General features: G+C 30.9%; 1 protein-coding gene across 2 annotated transcripts in view; it reads left to right on the forward strand.

Moving 5' to 3' along the window:
• The window catches only part of LOC107443599 (E3 ubiquitin-protein ligase MARCHF3-like), a 100378-nt gene extending 96935 nt beyond the window's left edge, over positions 1–3443 (forward strand). For both annotated transcript variants that reach the window (XM_043047002.2, XM_016057517.3), the window contains one exon: positions 3158–3443. In XM_043047002.2, the coding sequence (XP_042902936.1) occupies positions 3158–3296 (139 nt within the window). In that variant the 3' untranslated portion in view covers positions 3297–3443. The remainder of the gene's footprint in view (positions 1–3157) is intronic.
• The last annotated feature ends 8268 nt before the right edge of the window (positions 3444–11711 follow it).

Genomic DNA, 11711 nt, shown 5'->3' on the forward strand with positions numbered 1-11711 from the left:
TTAGAAATCCTTTAGAAATCCTTATACATATATTATCCTTAGAATCCTCATATGAATCCTTATATATATATTGAAATCCTTATAAATCCTTAGACATATATTATCCTTAGAATCCTTATATGAATTCTTACATGTATTAAGAAATACTTATATATATTATCCTTAGAATCCTTATATAATCCTTTTAAGTTAAAATTAGTAGACACGAGAGAGAAATATACACGCCATCTAAATCTTTTGAATTACTAGTGAGAAGGGCAGAATAGAAAACATCAAAACCAGTTTGATGTTGCTCACTTAAACTTGGAAGTGTTTCTAGTAAATACCTTGAAACTCCTCTGTGCGTCTTATGGCAATCCAGGTGACTTTGATGCCGCATTTCCTTCTTCATTTTGACCAAGGATTCTAAAATTATGTATGAAAGGTTGCCATTACAGAACACCCTGAATGGCTCATCTTACGTCACATGGTAGAAAAATTACACATATATTAGGATGTCTGAAAATTTCGGGTCAATTTTGAAGAGTAAATTACTTTACTTTTTTTTAAAGTTATTATTAGTGCTTCGCTGTTTCGCAATATTTCAACCCCCCCCCCTTCAAGACCACTTAAAAACTCTCCACCCGTCTAAAAAGTCGAAGAATTTTCTGTGAGAAAATTTTATACTGCTTTTTTTTAGTCTCGATCAAAGAGTTGAAGTATTTTCCGTTATAAAATAGCTGGAAATCTGAAGGCCCAAGATCTGATGATTAGGATAGATTATGGTGCATATCCCAATCAAGCACTAACAGCCTTTTCTCGAGTTGTCCAGGATAAATGAAACTGTGCTTTATTCTCAAACATCCACGATGCTCATTAGATTCACAATTTCTAGACTCTTTATTTATTTTTTTATTTGCTATCGTTTGCTTGTCTAATTTTCAGAAAAGCTCTTCTGAATTCCGTCTCTCAAAACATTATGTATGGTAATTATTTTCAATCATTCAGATTTGTAAATATATAAACTGATGAAAATTCGTGCGAATTTTTAGGAAATCCTATGGAAATCTACTACATCTAAAAATTCCAGAAAATCACGAAAAAAAATTTTCTTAAGAAAAATTATGCAATTTCTATGAATCAAGTAGAACAATTTTTCATTCAGGAGAACAATTTTTTATTTCTATTTTCTGTTGCAAGAAATTTTTTTAACAGTTCTTAAATATTTACGTTTCGCTGGTTTCAAATCAAATCGCTCTTTCTCTATAAGCTTTTAAAAAAAAGACATTTTTAGTCTATTTTTTGTCGAAATGTACATTGCACAAAATAAAAAATAGACCACCCTTGATAACTTTTAACTTAATGATCGGATCTTTATGTTTTAGGACTCCATCTTAATGGTTCGAGGGATGGACCTCAAATATGCTAGTTAATTAGTGCAGACGATATTTTAAGTTGCAAAATCAGACACAAACAAGTACTTTCTCGGAATGAACATGCCTTTTTTTTATCGATTTCTGTCTCCGAAAATATAGGGGGTAGTTGCAATATGGGAAGCATATGGTTCCAACAGTCTGGTTAGGAGAGTAGTCCAAAGTTTAGACCCGTTAATGTTAATCTTAATTTTAATTTTTGCATATTTCACCATAACGGCAATGATTCCTCACTATCTCTCTATAGGGGGTGGAAAAGCATTTTACCATGATTTGCACCTCTCAGCCACAGTGTTTTTTCTTGTTCTGTTTCTCACCTTTATTTTTCCATATTTGGTAGACAACTTTAATTTTTATTTTTCAAATCACTTTTGTTTCTTCTTATTCACTTCTGGCAAGTCTTGAAAAAGGACGCTTGTTTTTGAGCTCTAGAAAAATGTCGACTGTTATTTTCAACTTGTATATTTTTTAAGCGAATGAATTTTTTTTATGAAAGTAATGCAAGATAGGTTTTCTATGTTAATAAAACTTTGTCAGAGAATCTTGACTTTTTCCATTATTATATTATGAGGATAATTTTATTCTCTTGTTTATGCAATTCTTACGAAGTTGTTTTAAAGACTGTTTGTTTTTAACTCTCTTAATAACATATTTTTGTGATTCGTGTAACTATAGCAACAGCTATTACAAATACCTTTACAAACATAAAAGTAGTGAGTCAATAAGGATAGAAAAAAAATGAGAAAAGACAGAAAGTGAAACAATGAACAATCAAATTGATGCGCCAATTAATTGACATTTTAATGAATCAGCTGAACATAAAATTTGTGAATTTGCATATTTGTGAACCAGAGAAACAGCTATTAAGGAATAAATATTGAATCATCCGACTAATGATGGCTGAATCAAAGAATTCGAAAATCATTGAATATATGAATCAGTTCATGAATAAATTTGAAAAAGGTTTATAAGCGTAAAATCTGTGCTATGACTCAGGCTCAGGGGATAGAGCGTTTGCTGGGTTCGAATCCCAGTCGATACGAATTACGCACCCGGCTTACACCGACCACAGTGCTGACGTGAAATATTCTCAGTGGTAGATGGATCAGGGGTTAGAGTCCCCTTGCTGTCGGGCTAAACGTGGGAGGTTCTCGTGGTCTTCCTCTCCATGTAACGTAAATGTGGGTTAGCTCCATCAAAAAGTCCTCCACGAAGACAAATTTCTCCCAATACTCGATCCAGGAGTTTCCTTGTCTTCTGGATTGGGCTCAAACTTACAAGACTGCGAAGTTGAACATTAGTGAACCCATAAAATTGGGGCGGCTGTTCAACGACGGTTATAAAATAAAATATAAAATATTTTTGTTGGCCGGGATAGCCTGGTTTTGCAGGACAATGGGCCTATGTCGAAGAGGTAGTGGGTTCGATCTCCTATAACCGAAGACGCCCCGTGTAGTAAATGCTGACTGATGCACGTAAAATCTGTCGAGTCACAAAGTCCTCTATGTTCTCATAACCTCTGGGGGTACTGATCCAGAAGCTTCCTGATCTTCTGGATTGGTTCAAAATTGCAAGGCTACGGAGTTTAACATTAATAGTCGTAAACCCAAAATTGGGTCAGCTGTTCAACGACGGTTATAAAACAAAATATTTTTGTTATATGCGTTCAATTGTAATAATAAATGTATTTTATGTAAAATATTTATTAATTTTCTCTATTTATTTAATTTATTTTTTAATATTAGAACTTACATCCACTTAATCGAAGATTGGAGAAATAGTCAAGGGGAAGTGGTTGACATGGAATCGATTGAACTTCCTTCAATTACTTCAGAAGATGAATCCGTGGCACAGCAAGATGTTTTAACACGCGAAGAAGTGTAATTATTTTACGTTGTTTGTATAAAATTTAACCATTTCCTTCCTTTAAAAGTGTCTTAATTATTAACATTTTAAGGTAAGTATTGTTGTAAAAATTTTGTTCCATAACTCATATGGTTTGATTTATAAATTAAGTAAAGATGTCTTTGTTGATTAGCTGGATTTGTGTCATTGTTGTGTTGCATTTAATTGTAGCTGAATACTTATTTTTTAAGAACTTTATTTTAATAAAAGCGGCACAGTGAAAAAAAGTACATTTTAAGGTAAGGTATAAGAGTTAATTAATAAAAACTATAATAGAATAAGATAGTTCTGCAAGAACATAAACAACTATGAAAATTTTTATTAAATCGGTTGAAAAATAAAGGAATTATCATATTTGCGAGTATAAAAATTGTTTTGAGAGAACGGCGTTTGAAAGTTTACGTATTGCGTTCAATATTACAACTACTCAAAAGTGCTGTAATTTATTATAAGGAAAAGGGTTCCTAATACATATAAGACAATCTTTTTAAAATTAAAATTAGAATAAAAGATTCATTATGATGTTGATTATTATTATATCTAACGTTTATGCATATATCATTAAGGATCAGTCAAATTTGCAAATTTTTCAAAAGCATCATAGTGCTATCTCAAGATAATTATAACAATAAAAATTTTTAAAAAGAGCTTAAAAATCTAGAAAAGGTGTTTTAAATATGGGATAATACCGAAACATATTAAATAGGTAAGCTCTAATAGTAATAATCTTTGGACCGCCTAGTTATTTATAGCTAATTTTAAGGTAAAAAAGAATCTGTAAAGCACAACTAAGTACCCACTAGCATTTGACTGAAAATAATACAATGACAATGAGCCGTAGTGGCTCAGGGGATAAAGCACTCGCCCCCAATGAGATGACCCATGGCTGGTCGATGCGAATTTCGCACCCAGCTCGCACCGACCACAGTGCTGATGCAAAATATCCTCAGTGATAGACGGATCATGAGTTAGAATCCCTTTACCGTTAAGCTGTAAGGTTTGCGTGGCTTTTATCACCATGTAAAGCAAATACGGGTTAGTTCCATCAAAGCAATCCTCCGAGAAGGCAAATTTCTCCCAATACTTGATCTTTTCGTTCCCTCTTTTTTTCTGAATTGGGCTCAAAATTACAAGAGTACAGAGTTGAACATTCGTAGTTGTAACTCGAAATTGGATCGGATATTCAACGACGATCATAAAATAAAATTGAATGACAAAAGTAAAAAAATTCAACAAAGGAAATTTTCAGACGATTTTGCCAACTCAAATCTTTACTAGAGATCCATGCAGGGGTTTGAAAAACTAATTTTTTTTTGTTGTAAACTGCAACTACTTTATTATAAATGTAGTTAACTGCAATTACAAGGTTCTTTTTTTAATAATGTAGTAATTATAATCTACTTTCGAACTAATATCACAATTATAAAATTCGTTTATCCAAAGATAATTCCACGCAAAAAAATAACTTTTAGTAAATATTTATTTAATTTTTCATTATTTACTTTAATGATAGTCGAGAAACTTCTGAACTGTAAGGTACACAATATTTCATATATTTTAAAGAATGAAATTTAACATGGTGAAGCACAAAATTTGAATGAAATCGGTCGAATAGTTCCTGAAAAACCATATTTTTTTTAAAAAAGGTCGTATTTTCAAAGTTCGATTTCTCAGGACTCCATTCTCCATGTTACACCTTTTAACATGTGTTATTTTGCTGAACTTTTAACAATGTTAATGTACTTTTTTGCCCCGTACTTCAATGTTAGAAGACGTACTTTTTTTCCTCGAATCGAAATATCTCGCTCCGCTCATTTTTTTTATCCCACCATTTATTTTTAATCAAATAAATCCATAGTTGCTTAGCAACGAAGGAGTTATTCCAGACATCGTAATCCACAGTTGCCTTTGGTGGAAGGTACTGTGAATCGAAAATTCCTTGCCTCTCTCATTTCTTCCCATCGTTTATATTTAATCAAATAAACCAGTCTTTTGCTTCACAACGAAGAAATTATCACAGACATCTGCTTTTGGTAAAACAATACTGTTGTCTAATAATTCCACAATTTTCAATATCAGTTTCATGCGCAGGTGAAATTCTCCTTGTTGACTCAACATAAAAATGTTACGCTTTTTCGCGAACTTCCAGAAAAGAAAAAAGAGGAAAAAAATACAGAAAGTGCGTGGGCGTTGAATCAAATACGGATATAACTATGTCAGAGTTTCCTTTTCATCCCTCGGAAACACCTGTCTGCCACAAACGCCCACACGACGTAAAAGAAAAGTCGCCCGTTTTCGTGCGAAACGAAGTTAGAAACGTCAGACATCATCCCCATATTTCGCCACTTATTTTTGTCTTCACGATACATACCTTTGTTATCTGTGGTGAAAAAAAAAGTTCCATTGACGCGTGATGTTTTTTTAAGCCATACTGGAGGTGTGTTTCGTTCCAATGCGTATTGCGTTAAGTAGTTTTGATTAAATTGTTTGCTTTTCCATTTTAGTGAAAAAAGTTTTAAAGATAAGTTTTTTCATGATCACTTCATAATATTTATTTGTTCTCCAAAAAATCGTCTGATTTCTTACAACGCTAGTTAAAAGATACGTTTATTTTCATTACATATATCTATTTATTTGAATAAAGTTATAATTAGTTTCAAGAAGAAAAGAACAACGTTTTATGCAACAAGAATTAAAGGTTGCTTCTTACATATATATATTTATTTGATTGTGTATAGTTGAGTAGCATTATTATGTCTTAGAACAAAAATTTAAAAGTGATTATTTTATGTCTTATTTGCGAACGCAACGATCTATAGGGGGCGTTGTTATCTGAGACGAATTCCTGGTAGCAGAACAACAGGATCATCAGTTTCACTGGAAATTTTTTTCAGTGTAGCATGGTAATGTTCCATCTTTATTCGCATGCAAGTGAAAACAAAATGGAATATCTTTTTTTTAAAAAATGAAACATCCGAAACACATCGGAAAATATTTGTAAAAAATCTTGTAATTAGAGTTAAAACCTAGAACTTGAGAAATCGTTCAGCTAAATTTAATGATCTACTGTGAAAGGTCTATTTAAATTTGCATTCCATACTTTTCTGTATCATATTACTTCAAATATTAAAATCATGCAAATAGTATACAGAAGCACATGTTATACCATTTAATTTTGCAAAAAAATGTTTTCTGACAACAATTTTTATCAAGAAATTTAAAGTTTCAATAAAAAAATCATTATAAACTAAAAAACGTAAAACAAAGAATGCTTGCGATAAAAAAAAAGATTCTAAAAATTCCTCGTATTGAAATAAAAAACTTTCATATTGTTTCTTCTTTCTAGCCTTAAAGTTCTTCATCAGACGTAGGAAACCATTCTGTAGAGAACTATCATCAAATTAGAAAAAAGAAAAAAAAATTCGTAGCACATTTTTTATGATAAAAATCATAACACTTGTTTTATAAATCCGGAGAATTCCAAATGAAATTTTCTTCGTTTGAAAATTTTATTTTCAAATAATACATACATAGATTATCTCTTCATTACTTTTAGATGACTTACCATACAACAAAATTTTATTATTGTAAGATCTCGATATGCATTTCAATATGTAACTTAAAAATAGAATAGCTGAATTCTAGTTGGAACTATTATTTAAAATTAAAAAATACTTACCAAGAAAACGATAATCTTAATAAATAAAAGCCTGAAAACATACTACTAGCTAGAGGGCGTGTTCAAGCGCTGCCATCGCGAATAACAATAGTTTAAAGTTTTTTCCACAGAGAAATATATAAAATATTTCCACTCTAATGCTAGAGCATATAAAAAGATCAGGTGTTATTGAGACACTAAATGGTAACATTTTCGCCCTAACGGTTTTAGCGCCACGCTAAGACGAAAAGCTTAACTACCAGTTAGATTGATGAATTTATCGTTTTCTTTTATTATTTTTGATTGGGTTGATAAAGCTTTCTTTAAAATAGTTTGGTCATTTGTTTCATTTTAGTTCCATGAATTGCTTATAGATGTTGATTTGTTAAGTCAACGTTTTTCTCGTTCTTAAATTTATTTCACTGTTAAATAAAATACATATTTATTTGAATGACATTGACATGCATCATTACGCATTTTAAGCTAAAAAATAAATTGCGGAAAAATGTTATTAATGTCCTATTTTATTTTTATTTTCTCTGTTTATAATAGAATTTATTATATGAGAGATTAATACTTTTAACATATTATGTAACTGAACTGTAAAATAAAAATTTAGAATTGATTAAAAAGTTTTATGTTTCTATATGTATAAATAATACGAAAAACTTTCGACACACTATCATAAATTCACGTAATTCAATCTTAATAAAAAATTTTTTTGAAATAAAGCATAAAAACACAATTTAAAAACAATAAATCACAAAAAATTATGATGCTTTCACTCATGCTGCAAATATAATCGTAGAAAAGTAAAGGAAAATATGACAGAGGCCATAATGCCGTATTTATATAATATGCCGTAGTCTGTCAACTAATCCCCCCTGCTGAATCAAGAGTTCTTGCTATCTAGGAACTCTAACTGAATCAACTGTTTCTGCTTTGTGTTGTAGAAACTTCGAGAAACGCGTCGCGATGACGTCAGAGATTGGATCGTCCTTAAGTATTATTCATGGTTTTGTCATATTAGATGATATTTAATCAAACAAATTTAATATTAATTGAGAAGTAATTGAATTAATTATTATTAATATTAATTGAGAAGTATTAATAAATAAGGAAAGTTAATTTTTTTCCTTATTTATTTGAATAACATTAATATGATCCCCTAAAAATTGTATTATGCCTTATCACAATAGCAAAGAGTTATTTTTTTTACATTTACTTTATGATATTTATTTAAACTACCTTATTACTAATTGTCTTATGTCTTACAAAACGTCCTTTTCTTACTTATAAAGTACACTTCTACCAATAATAGATTGAAACGAAATTTCAGTGTAAAACCATAGACTATTTTTCTTGAGTATAACAAGCTTTTTATTTAAAAAAAATCATAAAAAATCAGTTTTAGGTACAAATACAAGTGCGCAATTACAAATTTTAAAATTAAACTTAATTTCTATAGAACAGGACCAAATATCATTATGGTTGTATATGAAAGAATACAACCCCAAAAATCATATAGTTAGCCGGTCGATTCCTGAAATTGTTCCTTGGACTTGTTTCCAGACAGGTACTTGAAAAGTTGACGATAAATTTCCTCTGCACAATAAAAACTTCCAAAGTATATTTTTAAAACTAAATACTAATGTAACTAATAATGTGATAGCTTATGTATATCCTTAAAATATTTGTCAAAAATTAAAAGAAAAAAATACATATATTTGGGGTAGGAAATTAATATTTAAACTACGAAATCGTGGCATTTTTCACAATTGCTTGAACCATTTAAAATGTGGCTTACCATTATAATGCCTGAAGTCTATCAATATCTTTTTGAGATATGTCTTGATAAGAAAAGTATTGAATTTGTTAATCTGCTCGATCCAATGCTTCAATTAAATAAATAAATAAAAAAAGCATTGTTTTTTCAGATTGAAGATTAACAACTAACTACTATGCATTTAATTTTTTTAATTAATTATCTTATACATTTGTTACTTTTGGATATACTTTTCTATTTTATCTCGCTTTATTTTTCCTCACATATTTTTTTCTTATTTCATTTTATACTGAACTTCAAATCTAATTTAATCCCCTCTAATATCCTGACAAAAAGCTTATTTTCTTTAAAAAGGTAAACCCTTTTTTATTGCCATATTACAATAATGAAAGCAATAAAAATTACTTTCCTTTGAGATTGTTATTGAGATTTTTTATTCAAAAAAAATGTTTTTATTTGAATCCGATAAATTCGATAACAAATACAGACAAGAAAATCCTAACCCTTCGTATTATATTTTTTTTAAAAAATGGTAAACATGTTTTTCGTAAAAACGTTCCTTGAAGAAATCTTTTATTGCTTTTCGTGACAACAATAAAATGTAAACATCTGATCACGATTACAAATCGTTCATGCTTAGGTTTCTGCAATCCGGAAAATAAATATCGACCGGTTGTAGCAAATAGATGATTTTATTTTAGATATATATTCAAAAATTTATTCTTTAATAACTTTTCGATAATGTATTGCAACTTCAAAAATATTAAGTTTTATCTTTGTTTTTTGTTTACCCATAAAGTATTGTTGTTGTTTTCAGGCTCAAAATAATAGATCATCACGAAATGGTTACATTTTAATACTTTTATTTCCATGCTGTTTATTTTGTATGTTCTTAATTCAGCAATGTAATTATGCAATGTAATATAATATTTTCATTCAGCAATGTAATATTCTCATTCAGCAATATAATCATGAAAATGTTAGTTATTTTAATTATTATTCTATTTTTATGAAAAAAATATCTGAGATCAATCTTAAGCCTGTATTCCTGCAACATGGATGTAGCAGGTTTGAACCCCACCATATGATTACAATGATATACAATTAGGCAGGTACTTATTTATCTACTAGAGCTGCACAATGAGCTATTGGCGATGGTCTAGGAAACATCCCTGAGGATGATTCGAGCACAACACAATTTTGATCCTCGGCATAGGGGGTGGCTCCTCTACTTTGGTAGCCCGACGACCTACGCGCGAAGTCGAGCACTGTACGGTAAAACAGTTTAACGAGAATCGATACCACACACCCTTGGTCCCTACACAGGCTGATCAAAGTGGCCAACCACCTGCTTCCTGACCGAAGTCAGTCACCTCGGTGTTCTACTGGGAACTTTGTCTTTAGGATCAACCAACTGCGGGAGAATATACAAATAAATGTCCCCGTGCTGTAATGTGAGAATAAAAGGAAACAGTCCTTAGCTCAGACGTTGGCTACGCCGTCTGAGTATGACTGAAAGTACTTATTTTATTTATTGTTACATCAACATATGCAGGCTTGCGTGCTCACTTACAAAGAACGGTTTATCAGCCCTCGTCAAGTTGAAAGACACAGAGCACAAAAATACACCCAGTTTTACAGCGAAATGCGAACCCGCGACCTGGACGCTACAGTGCTTTTAACGGATGGGAAAGAACACAAGAACAAACTCACCCCATAAATTTGTATGAATCTTTGTAATGTTTTTTCTCTATCGTAAGCTATCTAATTTCCAACTTGACAAAAGTCACACATGGAATTATGCACACGAGCCTTTGGGTACATTGGTACACAATAAATAAGAGGCGCTAAACGCTGTGTAGCGTAAAGGTAGCGGGTTCGAATGTCGTTGTAACACTGGATGTATCTTCACGCTGTGCTTCTCTGAATTGTACTATCTATCTTTCTACCACTGATCCGGCAGTGGACTGATCGTTCAGACACGGTTCCCAGCAGATCACTAAAGTCCAGCATCACTGGCTGCGGTCAGTGTGCGGATGGGTGACCACTTTGATTAGCCTGCGAAGAGACCGAGGACAGGCGGTATCGGTCCTCGATAAAATTGTTCTACCGTAAAGTGCTCGACTTCGCGTACAGGTCGTTGGGTTACCGAAGCGGGGGTGCCATCCCCTCTGCAGAGGATCAAAACATATTATTTATTAGAAAAAAAATTGGAGTATTCAAAAATGTTATCACGCTTTAAAGTAAAAATTTCTTGCAAATGAAAAAATCGATATTTTTAAAATTTTAAAGTAATCGGAAATTCGCTAGTGAAAAAAGAAATATGTGAAATAATTTCAAGAAGGGAAAAATGTACAAATGAAGGGATTTTTCTTCAATGACCTATATCGCGTTTGTTTTATTACTAGAAGCATTTATCATAAAAAAATATTTATTAAATAACTTTTTTTTCAATGGGATGAGATCTTAAACTTCGTGAAAAATTGATTCAATTCCTTTATATATATAAAAGTCCGTAAATACTTCATTTATTATGGAGGTCATAGATACCTTGATACTTTTTCAGTATAAGAATAATGAATGCAATTAATAGAAAATGCACAATTTTAAAATATATTTTATTTACATATATTGTGTACAGGTTATTCTGCAACGATCATACGTAGCATAAATTTATAGATTCCTAAATACTGTTATATGAATTAGGTAATTAAAAACATAATTAAAAAAATAACAGAATTAAAAAATAACATAATTAAAAAAATTTTCAACCTTTAATTGAAAACTTCCTGTTGTCAAGTATTAATAATAATTATAATTTTTAACAACTTTTTTAAACAAAAATTTTTAATTCTCAAACTTAATACTATCCTTCATATGAAAATATCCGAAAATTTGTAAAAGAAAAACTATATTTTAAAATTGAGCCATTGGCGACAACAGAGGTCAG

This window comes from Parasteatoda tepidariorum, chromosome 8, assembly GCF_043381705.1.
Source record: "Parasteatoda tepidariorum isolate YZ-2023 chromosome 8, CAS_Ptep_4.0, whole genome shotgun sequence".
In the NCBI taxonomy this organism is placed as follows: Eukaryota; Metazoa; Arthropoda; class Arachnida; order Araneae; family Theridiidae; genus Parasteatoda; species Parasteatoda tepidariorum.